The sequence below is a fragment of the Gobius niger genome (genome assembly GCF_951799975.1).
Source record: "Gobius niger genome assembly, chromosome: 16".
In the NCBI taxonomy this organism is placed as follows: domain Eukaryota; kingdom Metazoa; phylum Chordata; class Actinopteri; order Gobiiformes; family Gobiidae; genus Gobius; species Gobius niger.
Window position 1 is genome coordinate 21921425 of NC_136867.1, and position 26447 is coordinate 21947871.

Below are 26447 nucleotides of genomic sequence, written 5' to 3' on the forward strand. Positions count from 1 at the left end.
TTTTTGTCACTTTTTCATTGCATTTTTGTTGTTTTTTAATCGTGTTTTTGTTGCTTTTTCATTGCTTTTTTTTCATGCTCATCCTCATTTTCGCCGCTATTTGATGCTTTTCTTTTAAGCTTCAGATTTGGGTAAAGCTTGGTTAAGGGGAAAATTTAGATTCCAGACCAGTGGCCCAAGAGCCATTGTCCCTTCTGTGCTCTTCCAGAATGGACATATGGCCAGTCCGCCCATGCTCGAGATTGTATTTCCCCAGGATAGGCTCCAACATCCGATACCACTATCAGATCAGGACAACCCTAGTCCTGTGTCAAAAATATGAGGAAAATTCCCCAAATGAAGACCCAAAACACACAGTATCTCCCCTTTATGTAAGTGATAAAGATTGTGTGCAGAACCTAAACTCATGTCCAGGAGTTTGTAATAAAGGTTATCTTTTCTATCTATGGAACAATAATCCAATGCAATGTAAGGTCTTAAAGTAGCACGAGAAAAAGGAGAAGACAAAGAAGAGGCTGAAGGATAAGAAGAAGCACCAGTCTGCATGGAGAAACTTTTGGCACACATGCTTTACCCACTGGAGGTGGAGCAGTAGTTGAAGTCCCAAATTTTTATTGCATTATGAGTGATATACAAAATAACACCGCTAAATAGAATCCACTTCTTCCAATCAAACAAGGGAAAGCAATCTTGGTGAATGTCCACTGTCCTGCACTTTGACAGAGAACCTCATATCTGACAGTAGCTGTGGTAGTCTGCCATAATATTTTCATCTAGTGAGCCTTTTTCCTTGATAAATGAAAATGAAAACTTGGCTTAGCTCCTGGCTGCCTCTTCCGTTGGAGAAATGATGCCACAGAGCAATGTCCCTCGAAACATTAAGTGATGATGGAGCGCAAATAAACACGCGCATAGCCAAACATCGGTGTAACTATTGTCAGGTGTGTGTGTGAAAGGGGGGGGCCGGGGCGCAGTAGAGTCTTCATTTCTAGGTGATGCACGTCTGGAGTGGGCTTGCAAAATTGCTTTATGGAAAATGGCGAGCCGCGCAGTGGGAACATTAAGCGGAAAGCAGCGGGGAGGCCGTCTCTCCATCAAGGGAGCTCTCCTCGGCTTTTATTACCCGGATTTGGAGTTTTATGGTTATCATTATTTGCGATAGAATTATTATTCGCATATATCTGCTGTGGGCTGTGACTGAGCGGTGATCGGAGTTCTCAGGTGGACGACAAGGTTAGCTGTTTGTTCCCTTTTGCTTTTTATGAAAGCAGTTTTTTTTTTTCTTCAGGTTATAGGGGAGTTGTCGTGACGTGTGTCCTCAGTAGATAATGACTGTTGTGTTTCGGGGAAGCTGGAACGGCTGGTGTTAGCGAGACAGCGTTGGGTGATTTCAGAACGAAGGCTCATCTGGGTCTCCATCAGAAACTTGTCCTGTGAAAACATAACAATAATACCAATCCATTAATATTATATTAATACCACATTTGAATAATAATAATGCATTGGTTTTATATAGCGCTTTTCTGGACACGCAAAGATGTTTTACATTGCATTATTCATTCACTCCGTACTTGTGGTGGTAAGCTACTATTGTAGCCACAGCTGCCCTGGGGTAGACAGACAGAAGCAAGGCAACCAGTCTGTGCCATCGGCCCCTCCTACCATTACTAACCACTCACTCACTACATTCGCCCAGGCTTCCTGGTGTTACCAAACGGTCTCCCCTCCAAGTACCGACCAGGCCCTTCCCTGCTTAGCCTCCAAGGTCTAACGGGATCAGGCAGAGCAAAGGCCATGACAAAAGTCACTTAACCTCTGACCATCTGCCTAAACCGAAGACATTTTCTCCACTTTGGCAATAGGCCAGTGTAACACCTCTTTTGAAAGCTAAGACCCACAGGACTCATCTTTTTTTTGTACTATTGACACATTTTTTGTTGCGTTTACATCCTCATTTTCTTCATGCTCTTTGTCACTGTTTTGACGCTTTTTTTCATGAAGCTTTTAGATTTGGGTAATGCCAAGCTCGAGAAAATGTGCCCGGTTAAGGTAAGAGTTAAGAGATTGACAATTAATTTACTTCTGTCACTGATGTTAAGCAGCTTCAGTCGTGTTTTCAATTCTGATGACTTTTTGCCATTAACAAAGCACCACTGATATACCACTGATATACTAATTATTGAAGTCATAAATAGTATATCAGTGGTGCTTTGTTCCCTTGGATGGGAACAAACTGACATGGCCGCCAAGATCAAACCACATACCACCACTCTAACACGTTCATACATGCTTTAAAGCGTCTTGCCCAAAGGCACAGGAACAGTATGCAAACCCGGTGGGAGGCATCACTCTGCTACAGGCTTGTGGATGAGCCTCACTGTGTGCGCTTCATGGACCAAAATGTAACCCCCATTATGTGACACAGCGTCGCAAAAACAAAATCTGAAAACTTTTAGGAGCAAATTGAAGAAAATGAGAATTCTCATTTTAGCAGAAAAGTGGCATGTCTATCTTCAGGTGTGGCAGTTATTGGGCCAAATCTTCAAGAGATCGCATCAATCTGTGTTACTGTTTCTGTGATTAAACGCTCTAATATCCTTTTATGGAGGCACTTATCTGGGAACAGTTATTTCATAAATTACCCAAAATTTCTTCCCTTTTCCATTTACTTTTAAGGATATTGTTACATTATAAATTGTTGCAGATATAATGGTCTATAATATACTTGTATCTGCTTTAACCTCTTAACTCCCGCCTTAACCCAGCACATTTAGTTTGGAATTACCTAAATGTAAAAGCTTCTTGACTACAACCTACAGACCATAGGCCAGGGTTACGTCTCATTTGAAAGCTAAGACCTACAAAACGCTTAAGCTTCTTTCTCATTATGATCGTCACGGTTTTCTTGACATATTTTGGTCACATTTCTGTGGCTTGATCACATTACATTACACTAAATAAGCAATGAACATGTGGCAAAAATGTGGCAAAAACGTGACAAAAAAGTGACAAAAATGTGGCAAAAAAGTGGAAAAAACTGACAAAAAAGTGGGGAAAAAGTGGGAAAAAACTGACAAAAATTTAGCAAAAAATTGACAAATAATGTGACAAAAATGTGACAAAAATATGGTAAAAATGTGACAAACATTTAGCAAAAATTTGACCAAAAATTTACAAAAAAGTGACAAAAATTTGGCAAAAAAATTACTAAAATTTGGCCAAAAAAGTGACAATATGTGGTAAAAATGTGGCAAAACAGCAATGAAAACGTGATTTAAAAAAAAACACAGCAAAAACAATTAAAACCTGATAACAAAGGAGGCAGAAGCTTAGCTTAGCTTTCAAATGAGGCGTTACACTGGCCAATAAGATGTAAGATCTCCAGTCGAGAAGCTTTTAGATTTGGGTTAAACTAGAGAAAATGTGCCCGGTTAAAGTGGTTGTGAAGGGGTTACGTTATTTTACAAATCACCATTAATTTCACAAGTTTTATTTTGTAATTTCACTATTGCTACTTCATAAATAATATTAAAAAAATAGAGGAAAAAAACATGTGAAAGACGTGCAGAGGCAAAGGACAAAGTGGGACACAGCAGAGTTGACTCCTGGCCAGAATCACTGATGCTGATTCCCGCCTCATAAATTATCGCCGTGACGACGGGTGTGATGCTGTCAGGAAAGACCAGTGTACCAAAAAGCATCCGCATCCGCCACCACAGCAGCAGCAGCAGCAGCAGCAGCAGCAGGTCTGGACCGAGTCTCTTCCTCCTGTCATCACTGCGCTCTCTGCTCCTCACACCACGACCATGTCACTTTTAAACAACAATGAGTCACTTTACAAACAACAGCTGTTTTAAGGAGAGACTCTGCAGGAAAAAAGTCAGAGTTTTCAGTGTTTGTGCAAGTTTGCTTCTTAAACTCACAAACGTGCACCTATTTTTGTTTTCCAGTAAGGTGTTATTGCAATGAGTCACCGTTTCTTTATGGGTTTATACAGGAAATTGCAACCTCGAGGGCCATTGTTCTTTCATTCACACTTTCGCAGGACAGCCTTTTATGAAAGAAAACTTGCTACTCATTTATGTCTCATGTGTGTACACTTTATGCCTCTTAAATGGTATATTGCTAGCCTGTTCATCAGTGCAAACCTATAAAACATGAACTAATTACAAATCCTGAACTATATTAGATCAGCTACACTGGTTGAAATAGTAGCTTATTGCACATACTGTAATATTGCAAGGGCATAAAAAATAATACGCATAACTTTATAGCATATATTGCAGCACCAAACAACCAATCCCAAACTTTCCAAACCGAGTCCCGCCCCCCCCTTCTCTCTCTCCCCCCTCTCTCTCTCTCTCCTGTATCTTGCTGGTGGCGGCGGTCGGCAGCAGAGCAGTTAATAAAGAGATTGATTATGGTCCTGTCAGGAAGTGACAGTTGGACAGGGCGGCTCTGCGTGAATGACAGAGGGCAGGCTCACCACGCAGCAGTCGCCCCACACACGCCAGGGTCCGTGCCAGCGCAGAGAGAGGGGGGGTGGGGGGTTTGGGGTGGGGGGTTGAGGAAAAGGGGGGAGTGTGTGGAGAACAGGCACCACAGCCACAGAGGAGAGAGCGAGTTCGTCCTGGTGTGTGGTGTACAGCCACGATGGTCAGAGCATGATCCATACTTTATGTTTCAAGATGGATTGTCACGAGGTTTGAGTTTACAACATAATGAAAAACACATCTCTCTAGTGAATTATCGCTTTAACAAAGGAATCCATTCCCCCATAAGGCCTCATATCCGAGAATACAACATATGACCTTCTTGCTGAGGGGAGAGACCCCTGAACACACTTAACCTTTTGACTCCCACTTTCATACACCAGGCTATCGGGAAGCTGAACTCCCTCCCTTCCCTGCCCTCCCTGTGCTTCCACCCCTTACTCCCCACAACAAGGACAAGGAGAGAATGAACTATTTCGATTCATTGTGAAATGCGGAAAAAGCGTCAAAAGAGCGGCAAAAACATGCCGGAAAAGCAACAATAACAAAATTCAAAAGTGACAAAAACACAAGAAAAAAGTACCAAAAACGTGACGAAAACACGACACAAAAGAGCAACATAAAAGTGACAAAAAAATCAACAAAGCAGCAACAAAAGAGAGCAATGATAACACAACAAAAAAGGGACAATAGAGCGACAAAAAAAGTGATAAAAACGTGGCAAAAACTCTACGAAAAAAGCAACAAAACAAGTACAAAAATAAACAAAAAAGCGACATAAAAATAGACGTAAACACGACAAAAAACGCTTCAAATGAGGCATTACGCCGTTTAGATTTGGGTGAAGCCGAACTGGAGACAATGCGATTAGTTAAGACGGGGGTTAAGAGGTCTCTTTGAATTAGTTATAAAACAACTCTAAACTTTCCTTCTCGAGTGAAAGAAAAAAAGAGACCAAATAAGCACAAAAAAGAAAAAGTGTTTTAGAATAGGACAGAGAAAACAATGAAATATGGTGAAAAATGAAGATAAGATAATGGAAGTTTAAATGAATTCAACTTAGTTCACTTCCATATGTCAACATAAAGCTTTTGTCACTTCCATACCTGTAGTAGAAAGAGTAAGCGTACTGTAAGTGTTTAAATGCTGTTAAATATTTGAAGCTTTCCCGTACACAGCAGTGTTGTTCTATTTCGTGCACGCTGTGACCACACACTTCTCTGGGGAGTTTCCTCCTAATAGTTTTCTGAACAAGGATTAGAGGTGCGAGGCTCGGAGCTGATGGAAACTAATTCAGTGAGTCCACAAACACTCCTCTCTCTGCCTCAGTGCCCCGCGCGACACCTTCGTTCATACCTGATTGGGGCTCGCGACGATCGATACTTGGAGACGGACTGAGTGAATGCTGAACTAGGAGTCGTTTTTTTTCTTCCATTGGGAGTAAAGAGGGGGGAGGTTGGAGGAGTGTCTCTATATCAAGGGGTCTTTAACCTTTTTAATCCTGTGAGCAACTTATTCCTTTTACGGAGCAAAAAACGGCAAAAAGCTGCTTTCAGTTCAGACACGCATGCGACTTATATTTAGCTGAATGTTTGCAGATTTTGTTAAACATGTTCAGGAAAAATAGGGGAGTGTTTTTTTTTAATAGAGTGGCTCAGGTTCTTATTTGTAACTGGAAGGTTTGGGCAAAACATGTTGTGTATTTTCCGGACTATGAGTCGCTCTGGAGTATAAGTCACACCAGCCAAACAAAATGCATAATGAAGAGAAAAAACATATACTGTATAAGTCGCACCAGTCAAAAAAGGCATAATGAAGAAGAAAAAAACATATATAAGTCTCACAAGTCAAAAAAGGCATAATGGAGAAAAAAACATAAGTCTCATTAGTCAAAAAAGGCATAATGAAGAAAAAAACATATATAAGTTGCACCAGTCATGAAAGGCACAATGAAGAAGAAAAAACATATATAAGTCTCACCAGTCAAAAGATGCATAATGGGGCCTGGAGGCGTAACAGCACCATTGACAAGCCTCTTCCGGCATCACGTTGTTCAAGCTCTCATTTGCGAACTTGTTCCTCTAGCTGTGGCCATCTAGCTTTTAGCTCACGATTAGCTTCTTTTGTTTTGTTCATTGCAATAAGAGTAACCTCCGCTTTTCGCCAGTCCCTTTGCTGCTGCTCGATTACCGTCTTAAAAACATCTTCAGTGGTACAGGAGTAGCAGATGCTGGTATACAAGCCTAGAGCGCCCTCTAGCCGCTGTCAGTGTGACAATAACAAACATGTAAAATTATATATTTTGATATACAAGTCGCACCTGAGTATAAGTTGCATCCCCAGCCAAACTATGAATAAAGTGTGACTTATAGTGTGGAAAATACAGTACTTGTTGCCTGTATGAGTAGAGGAGGTCGGTGAAGAAATAGGTGCTTCCGTCACTCTACAACAGGGCAGCTGTGGCTACAACTTAACTAAGTCCTAATAGAGGAAGGATAAAGGACATAGAAAGAAAGGGAAGATAGAGGAGGAGATTGAATTGGAGAGAGAAAAAGCATGATCAGGGGTGTGTTGAGAGGCTATGAGGAGGAGAGAGAGGAAGAACAGAGTGGGTGGAGACTGAATAAGCAAAATGATGAGACAGAGAATTGTTAAGTGGAGGAAAGAGGACGGACAATACAAAAATAAAGTGGGCAAAGAAGGTGCGACTTAGAGATAGGTAGAGAGAAGAGCCAGAGGAGGGCTAGAGGAAGAACAGAGTGCAGGGGGAGATGGAAAGGGAAGACGGAGGAGACTCTGAGTGGGAGAGAGTGGAAGGAGGAGGCGCAGATGGACAAGTGGTTTTGCGGCGCGTCGCGCTCTGGCTGCGTGCCACGGCCACAGACTCTCTTTGTTTGCCAGGCTCCTAAACTAATAGAGATAAAGGCAGGTTCCTGCTGGCCCTGAATTAGAAAGTCATTAAGGAGTATAAACACACTTGGGAGAGCGCACACGCATTAACGCCATTAAACCTACATGTGTCCACACTGCGCAGGGAGTGTGGGCGCAGTCAAGTGCTGGTCTGAAACCCTATTTATACATTTGCATTTAAAAAAGGAATTGAACTGAATAGAGAGATTTACAACATCACCAAATTATTGTTATTGCAATAGGTGACACAATATCCCATATCACAAGAAGCCACAACCACAAAATCAATGTCCATTTAACTGAGATCTACACATTTTTCTACCAACTCAGGCTATAACAAATATATAAGCAGTGTTAACGTATTACAAAACTAACAAAAGTTACAAAAATATATTACTTTTTTCAGTAAATAAGGAACGTAACATAGTACTTTAACAAAATATGGGAATATACTAGTCATTCAAATGTAGGTAACTCGAGCTACAAGTGCATTTCAATGGTTTGTATTAATGCACAAACAATACAATCGTTGGACACTGGTGTATAAGATCTGCAGTCGCCTATAGGTAATGTCGTCAAAACAAAACACGAGAGAATGGGCAAATCTTTGACTGCAGTTTTGCTCATTTATTATTACTATTGCCAAAAGTAACCCAAAGTAGTAACTCAGCAACAGTTTTGAAACAGTCATATTTAAAACAAACATGATACATTTTTAAAGCTGTAACAACTAATATAGAATATATGGTATCACTTTATTTTACACTACCTTGATACATTGTACCTAACTAAACTTAGTACAATGTAATGTGCTCTGTAACAATCTGTAATAACTTGTAGTACATACACAATGGAATAACTTATATTAGTACTTTGTAAGTACATAATGTAATAGGACCCTTAGGGTTAGGGTTTAGACGTAGAATTATGTCTTATTACATTATGTACCTACAAACTACAAATACATATTATTCCATTGTGTATCACCCATAGGTACAAGTTATTACACATTGTTACAAAACACATTACATTGTACTAAATTTAGTTAGGGTAGTAAGTAGTAGTCAACGATAGTGTAAAACAAAGTGTTACTGAATATATTACACTGCACATAAGGGTGCTTAAACATGTCAAAAAGTTCAGTCATGCCTTTCAGAATAAAGTTACTTTTGGTGCTAATTTAGCCTTTTTTCAGCCTTGTCTTGATTGAACCTGACAAAAAACAGCCAATTGGGTATGATTTTTTTTTGTTCAAATTTAGTGTAACTGTGGAAACAGTTTATTAAAATATTGCTATACAATCAATAACACAAGACAGACAGTTATCAAATATTGCATTTCCGTACTACTGTCCTACTGCATACTAGAGCATGTTATTTTCAAAAATGTGTCAAATATGAAAGTAATGATCAAGGCGTTCAAATATAAATAAATCTCTTCAACATTTGGGTAAAAGTGAAATAAAGCCTTGTTAAGCATCCGTGTAAGAAAAGCTAATGTGGTGCTGCGTCACATCCACCGTGGAATCCAAGTCAAAATAAAATATGTCTGAGGAGTGATAGCATTAGGCAGCAAGATGGCAGCACAAGACAACTGTACGCCCCTTATTTCTGCACGTTCAGAAGCGGCAAACCTACACTGAGCTCGAAAACGCATTCGCTTCATAAATATAAGGGCAGCGGAGTGGCAGTAGATGAAACTGAAAAGGTTTATTTGACTCCTTTTTCTCTGGTCTGATATTATACTGGCTCTATTGTGAAGGCTGAGAGACAGTTCAAGAGGCAACAGTACGGAGAAATGATTAAGGGAGGTCAAAATGAGCAATTAGCAATGCGTTTTATACAGTCATGCTCGCACAAAGTGATACAAATGATATGAAAGTTGAATATTTGGGGGATTTTGTATGTTTGATCCCGGATTACAGTGGCTTTCTGACAGTGGTCCACAAATATCTAAGAATCACACTTTAATTCGACAAGTTTGCTTGGTTTAGGGGTCGGAAAGTCTCTTGAATGACCTTTATCAGTGTGAATGTTATCGAAGCTGCCAATGGGGGAGGATAGTTAATGTGTGGCTCTATAAGAGAAACAATAAAGCTCAATCAATCCTTTTTTTTTTACGCCCCAAATATGCAACATTAGCATCTTGAGCTTTTGTATCCATTATTCAGAGCGGAGAGCTGACAGTACCTGGTCTAAATCGGGGGCCGCAGTCACATGTGTGCGTATTAACAAAAAAAAAAAAGGAGAGAAGAAGGTGAAAAGCAGCATATGGAAACCCCAGCAGAGGCATTCTTATTTGTATCTGTGAAAATTCATTACGCGTTCGCACAAAGCCGGCGTGTGAGAGCGGCGCGTTTGTTCCCGGCGCGGGCTAAACAAAGGCACATGTGCTCGGTTTTCAGAGCGGGACTCGAACGGCCCCCACGATTTTCAAAGACGCAACTTGAAAGCCGACAGACAGCTATTTACAATATTTATACATTTAGGATGCTGATACTATGCATACTGCGCCTCTCTCTGCCCGGTTGTGCGTATGTGTATGTGTGTGTGTGTGTGTGTGTGTGTGTCGGGAGAGGATGAAAAAAGAAAGGTTACTTTGGAAAATTCTCTGATAATTGGTGCCTTAAAAGGAGCTCATTTTTTAACTATGTCACCGCGACTGCTCGATGACAATTAATGTGTTTGCGGCGGCTTCCTTGGCATCTGTGCCAATTACTTTATATGCTAATATATGTAAATGACATCTCAGACGCCACTTTCAAGTACGGAGCGAGTGGCGTATTGTGGCGCTTTTTTAAGTCGTATTGTTGAGGCTGATCAAGAAAAAAAACAGAAAAAACAGGGCCTTAAATTTGGAGGTGTGCAACTTCTGTTTTTTTTCAAACGTCTCGCCGCATTCTTCATGTGAACATATTCCAAATTAGGCGCACATCATGTAGTTGTTTCAATATGCACGATTATTATGGCGGTATAGGCTTTAAAATGCACGTAAATATTGAGTATACACGTATCGGTGGATGTGTCGGCGTCACTTCTAAGGGAAACATTATACAAACTCATATTGTGGAAAGTTGATCTTAGAATAAACGGGCCCCAAATTTGGAGATGTGTAAATCAGGCGCAGATCAGAGTTATTTCAGTGATAGTTCTGAAATGTAGTTTTAGTCAGAACGTGTTTTCTTTACCTTAACTGTGGCCACAAACATGAAAAGGACAAAGTAAAGAAAAGCATTATGATTGCTCTGGGGTTGTCACACTACTGTCTGACTGAAATATTACACATAGAAGACAATCCGAATGCTAAGCTAGTTATTTCAAAAAGCCTTAGTGTTTTCTGGCTGCAAGGAATGAGCAAAGTTTTTCATTATCTAGATCTACATATAGCTTTGGTCTGTTGAATTGTGGTAAAAAAATCAGCTAAAACAAATAGTTTAGACACAAATACTGGATTGGACACTTGTTATAAAGTGTAGCATTTGTGAATGTTGTTGCATCTCATGTATGTAACTAACTTAATTGTTTCATTACTACAAGCTACCAAGTTTAGCAACCACATTATTTAAATTATTCAGAATATATGAATGGAGTAAACAAGTTTGTCTTCTTCCCACTCTTTTTTTGAGCTAAAATGTTATTTATTTTATTTTGTTGGCCAATTATAGGGGCAAAGGAAGTGTGTTGTATGTAAAGGTAAAGATCTTGGACAGATATGGCCTGTTCCCTTGAACACTGTACAGTTTTGTTATATGGAAATAAAATAAAATGTTAAATTCAATTCAATTCAATTATACAGGTTACAGTCTACTTTTAAATATTCCTAAATTTGCATAAAATAAAGCACTTTTGAGTTGTAACAATAAATTGCTCATTTCATTGCAATCACAACTTTTTTTTTTCTTCTTTTTTTTACAACAATCACACTCAGACATTTTGCCAAAAACCATCCACCGCTTTCACATAAATATTGAAACAGTCGACTCATGCATCCGCTTGCTATTTCAGTCAATAATGCTTCCCAGGGAGAGAAAAAAAAAACAACAACTAACATTTCTCTCCATCTCCGTAAAGTGTACAGTAATTCAAATGTAAAAATCCAAACGTTTCCTCCCGACGTCGCCCTGTAACGGAGAATCGCTTGTTTTGCTGCTCATAAATCTTGACATTAAACACACTGCAACATGCTGTGATAAAACTATGCAGTAAAAAAGGAAAAGGAGTGGGGGAAAAAAAAAAAAAAAAAACTGTTAAGGCATTTGATGGTGTGTGTAAACGTATACACATTTAATTAGCGATGCACATTAATTTCCGTTAATTATCATCAGACGGAGGGGCGTCGCGTGAGGAAATAAAGTTGTTGACATCTGCATAACGGCGCTGTGGCAAGTCAACTACTTCTTTGTGCAAGAGTATATACAATTCAAGCGATATGTGTGATTGCAGTTTGAAGGGTCGCATACAGTATGTGTGAAACGTGGTCTGAAATGTAATGCATGTGTTTGTTGTAGGTAGATACGAAGTCGGATATTTTCAACTCGGTGCATTGATAAAATTCCAATACAAATCTTAAGCAGTGTGATTTTCCATCAACATATGTCAAAACAGGAGTGAAGTGGGGCCAAAACGAGGCTAAATTTGAACAGTTTTCGACCATGGAGTTTAAAAAGTGCAACGTGCCCTCAAATAAAACTGCAAACTGCAATATCAGTCAGAAAACGCTTCATTTGAATCTGAAGTTTCCCCCATAGGAGCACACGCCGTTGAACAGTTCACACAATTAAAGCGGCCAGTTCAAATCCCTATACGTTAAATGCCTGTAAGTGCTGTAAAACACAATGGCTGCACACTTCTTTTTTTTTTTATTTACATCAAACGTAAAGCGCTGTACGGCGACTCGGCTTCACGCACTTCCCTCTGAAGATTTATCCACCGCATCGAACTTCAAAACATCACACGTCTCAGCCGGAAGATGCAGCGAGCAGGCGGGCGGGCAGGCGAGCCCATGCAGCGCGCATTGGGGAGGGCTTCAGGCAGAGAGGAGTTAGAGACTATGGGCGATGTGGAGAGAATGTATTGAAATTAGGCAGAAATGTATAGGTTTTAAATGTACTGGTGCATCTTATAGGGAGGAGGGACCTTTGAGCATTTGGTGTTTTTGTATTAAGCAAGAATATTATTACGAAGCAAACAAAATGAATTGCTGCACTTTGTCCTTTATCAATGTAAGTCAGATCACAGCCTTTATTCTATTTAAAACTCACTAATCCTGCAGTTCAGACCAAACGTACATGTAATCCTTGTAGTAGTCTTCTCTCCTGCACAATACATAAAAAATGTGGAACAGAATCAAAAATTGCAACATTTTTGTAATTTTTCCTCATATTTTGTTTTTCTTGGAAGCTCATTTGAAGACACGTCATAATGAGCGGGAATAATCCCTCTGTGTAAACATTTTTTTTAATCAATCAGTGCCTTTCTGAACCTACAGAAATGACAAACCAGACGCCTAATACATCCTATAAAAGCTACTACTATTATCACAGTGTAGTTTGTGTGCGACTCCACTCCTCCACTTCCTCTTCTTCTTCTCGGGGGCCTTTTCTATCTTTCCGACTGAAGATGTCACTGTTGGATACGTAATACCGCCCGACGATATGTGTGACATGGGAAAATATGTTTCTGCGGACATCAATGGGAGAGCACTGCGATGTATTAGAGGCATATGATAAAGTGGAGTTTTCGACAATGCAAAATAAAAATATATGAGAGAAAATGATATGCATCGACTGGGCTCCTGCTGAGAAGCTGAACATACATATAGATAAATGGGGGGGGGATTGGATTTGATCGATTCCTTGGCACATTTGGAGCAGTAAGTTTAAGCCGAATAAGCTTAAAAATCATTTGGTTGATGGAATTACAACATCATTTTGTCACAAGGCATTGATAATGAAGACTATGTGTTTGCTGCTTTTTCAACAACATAATGCAAAACTAACCTTTAATTCCTTCTTGAGCTAATTATTACTTATCATAACAACTCATTTGTTCAATCTTGTGTATCTTTTTCCTAACAGGTCGGTCAGCCAATCCCTAAATTGATATTGTGACTAATTAAATGCTTCATAAATGTGAATCAAAGATGTACCACATGGGAGAGAGGGCTTTACTGAATCGCTTCTGAATTGCTCCGAATATACGGCGAGTTTCAAGTTTCTCCGCAAAAGTGCATAAAAAGAAAAAGTCTTTATATCTATTGACAAGACCAAGACAGTAAAAAAAAAAAAAAAAAAATCCTTTAACTTGTTTTTTTTTTTTTTTTTAATGAAAAGCGTCGGTGAGATAATTAATATGCGTTTAGTCGTTTGAAGTTGTAAACACGTACGTAAACGCGCTCGGTTTATTTGTATCTGGCACAAACACAAAAGGTGTTTCAGACGAGGAGGGACTGGTTTTCGTCGCGACCGATTCAAGAAGCGGTGCTATATTTTTGAAAAGAGATGATCGCGCTGAGTGAATCATGATTTAGAATTGAAACAATTTTCGGAAAAGACAAAAATACGCCTATGTGTTTATTTATTCTGATGTCGGCTGTGGCAGTGATGAGGGAAAAGAGAGAGAGAAAATTTAGCTCGACAGACGTGCGATTATTATTATTATTTGACGTTTGAATTCATATATTTAGGTTTGAACAACAGGGGGGGGAAAAAACGATATTTGAAAACTGTCTTGAATGTTGTGATAATGACACTGTTATAATGTTAAACCTCTTACCCCTCCCGCCTTAACTGAGTGCATTTTCTCCGGTTCGGTTTTACCCAAATCTAAAAGCTTCTCGATGGAGGTTGCAGCCTATAAGCCAGTGCAATGCCTCATTTGAAAGCTAAGGCATTTTGTCATTCCTGTTGAATTCTCATCGCTTTTTTGTTAATAATGCATGGGTTTTATATAGCGCTTTTCTGGACACTCAAAGACGCTTTACATTGCACTATTCATTCACTCCATACTCGGTGGTAGTAAGCGACTATTGTAGCCACAGCTGCCCTGGGGTAAACTGACAGAAGAGAGACCACCAGTCTGTGCTATCGGCCCACCTATAAGACCACCACCAACCACTCACTCACACACTACGGTCTCCCATCCAAGTACCGACCAGGCCCTTCCCTGCTTAGCTTCTGAGATCTGACGGGATCAGGTAAAGCAAAGGCGGTACAGCCACATGTTGTTGTTTCTTTGTCTTGGTTTCCGTGCGTTTGTGTCACTTATTGTCGCTCTTTTTTTGTTGTATTATTGTTGCTTTTCTGGCACGTTTTGTTGTTATTGCTTTTTTCCGTCGCTTTTTGGTTGCGTTGTCATCCTCATTTTCGTTGCTATAATGTAGAATATGTGCTCGGTTAACCTAAAATAGACAAATATGCGTACATGACAATAAACAATGATGATAAATAAACAAAAACTGAACGTTTGCACTTTTTAAAATGCCTTTTTTCTTTTTTTTAGGCTGTGTAAAAATCTAAATCTCAGACAGAAGACTTCCATTAATTTGTGTCACCTATTTACCGAAATATTGCTCAGTTCAGAAAACATGAAAAATAAAGTAAATATTTGTCAAAAATGTGTAAGTAAGTAAGTAAGCGTAGCCCTTGTAATTATAGAGGCAGTTTCTTATTCGTAGTGCACACATTAAAACACATCCGGGAGCATCAGCATTTGAGATGAGAAATATGTACAGTTTAACTCGTATAGGGTTAATCATACTAAAGATTCAGTTTGAGATGAGACTTACATGTAAACTCTTAACCACTTAACCCCCACCTTAACCAAGTGCTTTTCTTCTTGTTCGGCTTTACCCAAATCTTAAAACGTCGAAATGAAAACAAGACGTAAATCAGGGTGAAAGTGCAACAAAAAAGACACAAAAATTCATGAAAACACACACAAACTGTTAGTACTCTGAATTTGGGGGTAGGCGATCATAAGCTTCTTGCTTCAGCCCACTCCTTCTGAGCAGAATGTATACTGCTCAAATAAACAAATAAACTAACTAAACTTAGTGACAAAAAGCAAAAAAGTGACAAAGCGCAAGAAAAAACCTAAGAAAGACATAACAAAAACGTGAGAAAAAGAGGTGAAAAAGCATTAAAAAATATGCCAAAATAGTGACGACAACGCGGCAACAATGCAACAAAAAAGTTGTTATCGTTAATGAGGGTCTTAGCTTTCAATTGAGACGTTACACTGGCCTGTAGGCTGTAAACTCCAGTCGAGAAGCTTTGAAATTTGGGTAAAGCTGAACTGGAGAAAATGTGCTCGGTTCAGGTGGGGGTTAAGAGATTAATCAATGAGTTGCTTCAGCCCTAATTGAATGTATCACTAAAGCAGAAATATAATTACCTCAAATTAAATGGAATAAGGTCTAAATTGAGAGTCCCACCTGAAGAAGTACCACAGCTTGAAAACCATCGCCCTGAATGACAAAATGATGAACAGCATCCACAGACCCCTCTCTTCCTTCCTTCGTTACGTTTGCCAAATTAAAAACACGGTTAATTCTCATCTGTGCGGATTAAAAGGTGTTTAATACGAAAACGTATTAAGGTGTGAAGATCGTTTGCACAGAGTTGCGGCGGCGTTTGGCTGGGATCGGGAGAGCGCGGCCGCGGGACTCTGCGGTGGTCCCTCCTGATAATCAGCAGCCCACGGCCCCATTTAATCACGCTCAAGTCTGTTAGCTTTCACACGCTGCCAATGCTAAGGAGGCTACAGACGCTAACCACGCTAAAGACACAGATTAGAAGGTAGTGCGACTCTGTAAATGTCAGGCGGACTGCAGCCTGCCGCTATATCCTGTCTCCATGGGGTCTTATTGTGTGTCAAAGCTACTCTCCCTGTAGTTTCAACATCTACAAACATGATCTTTACACTTTGTCTTTAAAGTTAGGGTATGTGGAGCGATTTGTACATTGTAAATTTCATAATTATTGGTCTGTGTCTCAATTACCCAGTCAGAAAGCAGTTTGGAAATGCACTTCCTTGGTCCCAGCTCCTGTCCCGGATAATGTCCCAGTCGGTGCCAGTGCAGTCTGCATTATGCATTAATGAGGAAATGCCCTGTCCACAGAAACTTGTTTTGCTCAAAGCTACGCATGAACACAAGCACAGGTTCAGCTGTAGTGCCTTTTTTTTTTAGTGCCTGAGAGCCTCCGACAAAAATCAACCGTCAACAAGTCCTCATGCGGCATCACTTTAGCTTTTTGTGGAGAAAAGTTCAGGAAAAAACCCCTGAAAATTTCATGCGGCTTTCACTGCCAAGCAATTTATCGGTTAATCCTAACAAAACACATCTGCAGATCAACTGATTACCAAAAATAACCTTTAGCTCCAGCCCTACGTTCAAGTTTGGTGTGTTCCTGGTTTGGACACAATTTAGTCCAGTTGTTGTCAATTTCAAACTTGAAAGGTCACATATTTTGTGAGGTTGTACTTGCCATGAAACCTTGAAACCACTGGTCCATTTGTTTGCTGCCCCAGTGGCTGCAGTTTCCATCCACAGATCGTATAGTCGGTGATCAGACTGCAGCTCTGACTGGTGCTTTTACTTTTTGTCTTCTTTGGCCTGTATCAATGTGTTCTGAGAGTGAGGCTGTAGACGCAGATTGTGAGCCACACTTTGGTCACATGGATCTCCAACAGGCGGCCCACGGGCCAAATCTGGCCTAAGAGACGATTCAATCCGGCCCCTGACTTTTAGAGCACAAATTCCAGAGCATGTAAAAAAAAAAAAAAAGAATCTCTAGCCCATTCCTGTGCGGAGTTATGAATTTTTAAAGAAATACCCAGAATGCTCACTCCAGCCACTAGGGGACAGTGTCCAGCAGAGGGCACTGACATAATAAGAGATCAGGATATAAACAACACATTAAAATAACGTGGTAAATGAACTGCCAGGCTCATTATTATTCATTCATTGAAAAAAGTTTCCTCAATAGTATTTTCCCATTCAAAACATATTTTACTGGAGCTTTTGTTTACGGACACTCCCGGTATATTTTGGCCCTCGGCTTAACTTGGAGACCCCTGCTCTACCCCGTAGCAGCAGTTTGTAGAGAGAATGAATGTGAACTATTACGGTGTTTGAGAAACTTCTTTACATTGTCCCATTCAGGTGGAACGTGGCCTTGCCTGCATTTTTAAAGACACAACTTTGTCCATGTTTCTCGAGTTCCTGGTTCAAGAAGTTCTTCCCATAGTATATCTTAATTTAGAACAACAACAACAACAACACAAAGTAGAGCAGCACTGCTTGACAGGAAACTAGAAACACAACAGGTTGATTGAGTATAAAGAAGGCAAAAAAAACAAAAAAACACACACACTAAAGAGGTGATAAAAGCCAGCCTGAATCTGGTTTGAATCTGATGGTACTCAAAACAGAGCCCTTTTATTCTAAGCCGGTGCTTTATGTGGAAAGTTTGAGAACCTTTGATTTGCACAACTCAAGGTTAATACTCTTCATTTCAGTCATTTCAGCTTGATGCTTCTTCCAGTGTGTAGCAGTTCTCTCGTAAAAACAAAACAATCTTTTCAAACATTAGTCACGGTTACTCACAGGTACACAGTGTTGGCGGGTCTAACTATAGGCCAGTGTGACTGTTAGAGAAAGAGTGGAGCGATGCCAGCTTCCGCCTGAGCTCATTTGCCATATGTGCGGAAATGTCTCTATCGCTCGCTGACACCCGCGGACAGAGCATCCCCAAATCTGTTCAGAAAGAGCAATGGGACACAACACACCTTTAGGCATACCGGGACATCCGAAACAGAATCCTTAGAAAAGAAAGACGCAAGCTTAGATACGTAGATTCAGTGTTTTGAAAGCAGTTGAATCAGAGAAATGACATTTGGTAAAAATCTCAAGCATATCTTTATCACTATTTTACACTTTGTTGGTTAGTAGATGCGATATGGATCTACAACAGTAGTTTTACTTCCTGATTATCCAAACAATCTCACCCTAAGCCCCTCCCACTTCTTCCTCCCCTTGCTCCCCTTTGCAGCGCAGGTGTTTCTATGAAGAGAAAAAAAAGTGAAAATAATTAAACAAAGGCCGGTGGCCTCGTGCGGCTGTTGTGAAGCTATGGAGAGTGTTCTTACCCTGCGATGAAAGGATTAAGCTTAGCAAGAGATCGAGAGGTGAGGAAAGCATTAGATATGTAGGAAGCTTTCTATGAACTAGTGCTACGAAGTGACAAGGGAAGATTAGAAGATTATGGAAAGATGTGCCAGTGGCCAAAAAAACAACAACTCCAGGTGCATTTTAGATAAGAGAACAACATTGTAACATGCTTGGAAAGCATCCTTTTATGAATGAGTAGAGGTGTTATATGTAAAGCAGAATCCTCCGCTACAGGCTTGGAGAACACCATTGTGCGAGTCTGAAACACAGTCCAGGGCAGAGCAATAAACAGATAATGACACTGAAACTCACTAAACAATAATGGTTTGTTTTTTAATATTTGGGAGTAGCTTTTAGAATGAAGAGGGATGCTACTAGGAAAAGTTAAACCCCTACCATTGGTCTTTAATAATTCCTCCTGTGGCCAGAGTTAATTTGTGTTGCTGACAAGGCTTCTTGGATGAGAGAAGTAAGTAAGTCCTGTATTTATCATTGTACAACCGTAAAACAAAATAGTGCTCAGGTGTTAATCCTGAGCCACAGCGACTGGGCCGCACAACCACAGTGGGCCAACCTGACCAGCATGTTTTTGGAGGTCGGGGAAACGGTAGCACCCGGAGGAAACCTGGCTGGCTGGCTTCAGTCTCCCCTGATCCTCTGTAATGGTGCACCACCTCCTGGGTTTGTCCTTGTTTCAGAGCGTGTTGTCCTGCACTAGTCAGCTCCTCCACCACCTCCTTTCTCTGCCTCCTGCACAGCTCACTCTGCTCCACGACAGTCTTTCACTATCTTCTGGGAAGAGCATATCCATTCGCCAGAACAATAGTAGGATAGAAAGCCTGTGTGGCTTAGCTACGAGTCTTGCCCGGATACCACCTCTTGTGACGCCTCTACTGTGCTGCAGGTGTTGGGGCTCTTGGTGTATATCTGAAATGTCAGTTTGCAGAAAAGGGAAGCAACGCAGCTGTCCAACACTTCCACTACAGAGTACAGACAACGGCTCAAGAACTTTTGTCTGCCATGGACAACTCCTGAGAGCTTAAACAAACATACTCACACACTACATTACCTTAATCACCATACTTTTAGGTGCTACTTCCAGCTCATTACCATTCTGTAAAGTGACACTGGAATAGCACCCACGTTCTTTGTAGCAAATCTTGTGAAAAGCCCATTACGTATTAATTTTTGTAGGGCAGCCTAATACGAGCCATGCCACCTGCCCGTTACATTATACCGTGAAGACTTAGGGAGGCTTAAGTTCCTAAAACTGGCTCGTAAAATTAGAAAAATATGATTCAAATGATGTAGTTGACACCACCTCCATAACAGGTCCTGTCCACCTCCGTAACAGCCTGCAAGTCTGCCAACGAGGGCATCACCATAAGCTTTATCGTGGAGCGTGAATCATACAGGATGTTAATAACTGGGTCACCAGGTTGGACTATTTCAGAGGAAAAGGGGGGATAGAAAATATGTCCAAGTTCCTGTCAGGTTTTGAGGTTAGTCCGAGAGACATGGCATTTACCGAAAAACAAAATATAAAAGGAGGCACATTACACACAGAAGTGAACTTTCCATGCTTTTAACCATGTTGTAACCTTTTTCTCTCATCAAAAACAGACCTGGAGTAGTGTTTTGCCTCTTTCTGTGGACACGTTACGGGAAAAAGGGAGAATTTTTCTTTTAATGTTCAAAATAGGCCTGTCATGGTAACTAAATCTGAAGTTTGATATATTGCAGCAGGAAAATATCACGATAAATGATATTATTGAAGACCTTTTAATGCTACAGAAATTAACTGTACAGGTTAAAAATTACCTTAAAAGTACTCAATCTTAAAATATCCCACCTTGAACATAATACATTGAAACACCACTTAAATATTGTGCCCGAGAATGTATTGTTTGTCTGTCATTCATTGAACGATAAGTTAGCATAGTACTGTGATAGGCCTAGCTTTAAATTAAACATTAACCTCTTAAAGAGTCTCTGGTCAGAAAATCATGCTTGAAAATTCCCTGCCTCCGGGTCGGAGGCGCAATACACACTAATAGAATCACAAAGAAGAAGCTAACAGGCTAACGGGCAACTGCGGCTAACTGCGGGCTAGCACCACTTTAGCAGTGTTTACAGCCAAGTTTGAGTGGAAAAAAATATCTTAGTTGTGTCATTGAGTTGTACAATATCCCTCTCTCCCTTTGTCTTTTCGGTCAGCGTAGTATTTACACTCACGGATAATTAATTAAAAAATTAAAAAGCGCAACATGCAGTGGCGCTTATGGCCTCTAGGGGCATGAGTTACTTAGTACTGCTTCAACCCCCACCTGAAGCGAGCACATTTTCTCCAGTTTGGCTTAAAAGCGTCTTGAAAAAAGCATCAAAGTAGCAACAAAAACGAGGATGAAAACGCAACTAAAAAGTGACAAAAGAGTGACGAAAAACACATGACACAACAGCAATGAAAAAAGTGACACAAGACAAAATAAAAAACATGCCATAAAAGCATCAATAACATGACAAAAAAGTGACAAAAAAGCAACAAAAGAGCCCCAAAAAATGCCCTAGAAAAGCAACCGACTTTCAACTGGAGTTCAAAATTAGCACTACAGTGGCTATAAACTCTTTTAGCATACCATCAGCTACAAGCTTGTTTTGTACTATGTTGAATTGTTGAAATGTCCCTGTGAAATAATACAAAATTTAAAAAATCGAACAATTACACAACAAAAAAGTGACAAAAACACAAGAAAATGCGCTTGTTGCATCACTCATGGCCCTTATAGAATGGCTGCATGGCAACAGTTATGGACATTCTTCCACTTTGTGTGTCACAACCTCAGCTCAAGGAAGTGAAATAATAAACTTTAAAAGAAAAAAAAAAGAAGGCTAAAGCAGTGAAAACTATCATTCCAAAATCTGAATGCTAAATTGTCTTGACTAAAAAATGTGGACTCTTTACATTATCCCATGTTCATCTTCCACGAATGTTGATTATTTCCCAGTTTTGCTAACTCTAGTTGTTGTTATTGCGTGGATAGTAGCTTCTAAAATATCAGAAATATAGTACGGGGGGAAAGAAGCCAATTACTGCAACACACGTCAATCAAGAGCTCTCACAACCACTGCTTCAAATGAACAGTATTCACCACTTTTACGGAAAATCTTTATTAGAATGAATTACATTTTAAAATAACCTTTGGGCATCTTATAAATAAACAATATAAAGAGCGGCAGCCAATATAATTCAGAGTTTGGGACTTAACAACTCAAATAGCACTGGTTATTATTATTAATCACATTTAAATTGATGGTGCAGAGGCAAAACATGCGGCAAGTAAAGCAATAATGACGAGTGGACGGCACTGTCTCCTCAAGGCCATTACGCAGCGCTACAGATTCCAGGCTGGTGTTTATGATTGGAAAGTACAGATATAACTTTGACTTTTTGAAGCGTACGTTTTTATGATCGTTCTTCCTTTGAATAACTGAACATACTGTACGTAGCAATAGTGATTATGTTGTCAAAAGTGCTAAGGTTTCTGGGATCACTGGCACATTCCATACGGGTTTTAAAATGAAAAATACTGGGTCACATAAAAGTACTTGGACACTACAGTTTGTTTGATGTATCAGTGACCTGGCACTCAGGAGTTGTTCCACTATACACTTCTTTTTATACAGCTTTTATGTCTATGGAACAAGAAGAAGAAGAAGAAGAAGAAGGAGATGTAAAAGAAGAGGAAAAAGAACAAGAAGAAGAGGAAGTAGAAGAAAAAGGAGAGGGAGAAGAACAAGAAGAAGAGGAAGAAGAAAAAGATGAAGAAGAAGAAAAAGAAAAGGAAAAGAGGAGGAAGAAAAAGAAAAAGAAGAGGGAGTAGAAGAAAAAGAAGAGGAAGAAGAAAGAAAAAAGACGTAGTAGAAAAAGAAGAAAAAGAAGAGGAAGAAGAAAAAGAAGCAAAAAGAGAAGAGGAAGAAGAAGAAAAAGAGGAGGAAGAAGAAAAGAAGCAAAAAGAGAAGAGGAAGAAGAAGAAAAAGAGGAGGAAGAAGAAAAAGAAGCAAAAAGAGAAGAGGAAGAAGAAGAAAAAGAGGAGGAAGAGGAAAAAGAAGAGGAAAAAAGAAGAAGAAAAAGAAGAAAAAAGAAGAGGAAGAAGAAGCAGTAAAAGAAGAGGAGGAAGAAGAAAGAGAAGAAGACGTAGAAGAAAAAGAAGAAAAAGGAGAAGAAAAAGAAGAGGAAGATGAAAAAGAAGCAAAATAGGAAGAGGAAGAAGAAGAAGAAGAAAAAAAGAAGAGGAAGAAGAAGAAGAAGAAGAAGAAGAGGAAGAAGACAGAAGAAGATAAAGAAGAGGGAGAAGAAGAAAGAGAAGAAGACATAAATAAACAGAGCATGTGTTTATCTTTGGGTGCTCCAATATGTTTGTGAAAGGCCCCTCTTCCACACATTTGGAGAAAGTACAGTATTTGCCAGTGTCCACCAGCATCTGAGCACTAAGCGCTGTAAGGTAGCAAGGGAACGTCTTTTGGCAGAACGCCATGATAACAAACTTTATTTTTCCTTTGTCTCCATCTGTCACCATTGTTCATATTTTTAATTTTAAAAGACTGTCTTTAAGACTTGGAGTGGGCTCTACACACAGCTGCCAATAACTGACCTGGGAGCTGCCATATGTAGGAGCACACTGTACTCTGACAAAGTAATGCTACAATTAGATATTATTTATGGTACAGTAAATGTCGATGATTGGCTTTGAACAACCGAAAATTAACAGTGATATTTTGTATCTTAATAGTGTTTATTTTAAAGAATAAATTAATGAATAAACTGCATAGCGAGAACTGAGGGACTGTTTGAGTGTAAAAGCCTGATTTATGTTTTAGTGCCGATGCATTGGGACAAAATAAAAATAAAATATTTTGTCATTTTCAAAGATTACAGTACATAATAAAAGTTATATGTGAATAAGTGTGAATATATATGAGTAAAATATTTAATAGATCTAACTTGAACTTTGAAGTTTTTGTAAGATACAGATTTACCTAAGGTGGGAATAAATAATGTTTTACTCAAGAATCAGTACTGTTACTACAAAGTATCATTGAGTTTGAAGTAAAACATACTTCTTACAGTGTACATTAACTACAAAAAGTTACTCAAGTACTGACATTAACACAACAATGGCCAAGTGAGTCCATTGTAGGGTATGAGGGTTTATTAATCAATTAATTTGTATATTAATTAATTAATAGGTTGTAGATTAGCCTTAAAATTTAACGGGGCACCAGTTCTAAAAGCGAACAAAATAAAGTAAGAATAGGAGGCTAAACTACAGATTTATCTGAAGGAAATGAGGTCTTGGACGTACACATGGACCCTTATTCTGGAATAATAAACATAGACATTACCAAAGCAAACTGTGGTTTATGGAGGTTTAATGATCAAAATCAATTAACAGACGGCATTAAATATTAAAGTGCAAACAGAATAACCTAGAAGGCTAACAGGATGAATAATCAGATAAAATGTTCTAAAATTGTATCTGAGAGTCAGTAAGGTGGTTAGAGGTTATGTGAGTCTTATTGAGCTAGGTCTATGAGCTTACGACCGTGAGAGAAAGGCTTTCCACTCCAACTGTGGTCCGGCGTTCCAACGTCCGACGGCCTGTGGTGGTGGTTTCTCTCGGATGGCTATCTCAGCTGATGCAGGCGCGGCCCTGTCTGCAGCTCCTCTGGCCTTGGGCGCCAAGCAAGACTCAAAATCGCTGAAAGCTCAGCGATCAAAAATGTTGTTGTCTTGTAGGAAAAATGCAAATGTTCTTAAAAGAAGTAACAGATAGTTACAAATCACGTCAAACGACGGGCTCAAACTTAAAGTTCTTGTGGTCCATCTGAGACAAAGGAGAGGTCAGAGTTCAGCGGGGGATGTCATCCTGCCGTCTCTCCTTCTCCAACCCTCTCAGAAGCGCGTTTTTTAAAGAAGAGCAAGGGTAAGGGTAAGGGGAGTTTCTGGCTATTTCTCCTTCCTTTATACCAAGGGGGCGGCCCCTTTTTCTCCGTGGATTCGACCAATCGACATTCAGTCCGTAACTCGATATGACGATCCCAAGTGGGAATGTCTTTGGGAGAGAATTCAAGAAATACATTTCTATTGCGATAAACACATTAACAACTTCACAACTTTCCAAACAACATTTCGACAGTATGTTTGTACATTGCGTCTTTGTTGACCTGGGGAAGAATTCATCATTAGAACAGATTGGTTGAGTTCATTCTCACTGTCCGTGAATTAAAGAATTGGATTATTACTCAAATCAGAAGTTTGAGATTCAGTCTTTAGTCCAATTCGAAGGTCAATAGAGAGTTCTCCTCTCTGGTTTTGAAGGTTAAAGGATAGATCGTCACAGTCTTAATTTCCTGAACTGTATTCGATCTTATCAGCCATTCACAAGACAGGAAGTGACGACATTCCAAAGGTCATAAAATGGCCTAGGAGTTTTGGAGTGGGGGTTGAGCTGCTCTCTGGAATGCGTTAACAATGGCGAAAGGCAATAGGCGAACCTTCACACGCTACAGTCCCCTCTTCGTGGCAGGCTCCACCCTACGGCGGAGGTTGGCACGCCATTTCCGTGATGTGATGGGATGGCCGTTGACTGAAGACGATGCCCGATGTTCATTGACACAGAGTCGGCTCAGGTGTTTGCTAACTGTGGCAATATTAGGCTAAATGTGTGTAGCAATAGGCAAGTGTGTTTACAGACTAGGTTTAGTCTTACGTGTTTGTTGCTGTGGCTACAATCTTAGCTAGAAGCTACATGTGTTGCATTGTGTGCAACTATGCACGACTTAAGTCCTAAGGGTTCAGGTTTGACACCTAAATTTGGAAAAGCGGTAGAAGCGCTAAATTTACTGAGGCGGTCCATTGGAAAACAAAGTCTCTAGAGTTGCTGATATCTAAGGCTGCGAGTTCACCAAGATTTCCTTTACAACAAAAGATTTTGCACAATGGATTGAAGAGTCTTAAGCAATACTTGAGCATTGACAACTGACTGCTGATTGAATTGTATTCTGTTGTCCAGAGTTTAACTGCAGTCAAACTGAAAACAAAGCCTCAATAGTTATGACAGCATGCATAGAGGATAGCAGAGGTTAGTAAAAAGTTTAAAGTAGCTCCCCCCTTTGGTTAGAGAAGGAATTGCTATTGAAAAACTTTAGTGATTGCTATTGACACTGAATAGACTGGCTAGTGTCTATTTACAAACAGGAGCTGTGTTTCCTGTTTATTTACAAGTGTGCATCTGGAGCACCAAGTTCATCTGTCCAGTGGACTAGATGTTTTGTTTCAGAGCTTGGAGGCAGTTGCGATAACTTACCTTGTTCCCTGATAACTTACCATGCCATACTGGTTTGGTAATGGCAGGTGTTAAGTGTCTCTGTTTTTGGAGATCGTTCTGTTTGTCTCCAAACCTTTGGTTTGTGGGCTTTACCCATTTCTTCAGACCTGTTGTCTGACATTGGCTGCAGGTTGACCTGTTAATCGTGCCTTTATCATATGCATTTGTACATGCATGTGGGCAGCAGGATTCCTTTTGCCTTATTTCTCGCACTGTCTGAGTGCCTTTGTGGGCCGACAGAGAGGCTTTATGTGCTTGAGCCGGCGCTACCCCCCTGTGGTTCGGGTGCACCATGAGCATAAGAGAAGTGAGTGTGTCCGGGCCAGGCTGGACCCGTTGGCGGGACCAAAGGCCGAAAACATGAGGTAAGGATCGTTCACAAGCAGCGTCTGTGTTAGGGACGACATTGGAGAAGGCATCAGACCGAGGTGAGGCAAGGTCTGATAAGTGTGAGCAGGGAAGCTCAGAAAGGGTGGAGGAGGGG

General features: G+C 40.1%; 1 protein-coding gene across 1 annotated transcript in view; it reads right to left on the reverse strand.

Annotated features, from left to right (window-relative positions):
* Positions 1-651: 651 nt before the first annotated feature.
* LOC306976382 (protein phosphatase 1 regulatory subunit 37) overlaps positions 652-26447 on the reverse strand; it is a gene marked incomplete at its 5' end in the record, with an annotated part of 93620 nt that continues 67824 nt past the window's right edge. The window contains one exon of the mRNA XM_079574299.1: positions 652-1431. Within this exon, the coding sequence (XP_079430425.1) occupies positions 1285-1431 (147 nt within the window). The 3' untranslated portion in view covers positions 652-1284. The remainder of the gene's footprint in view (positions 1432-26447) is intronic.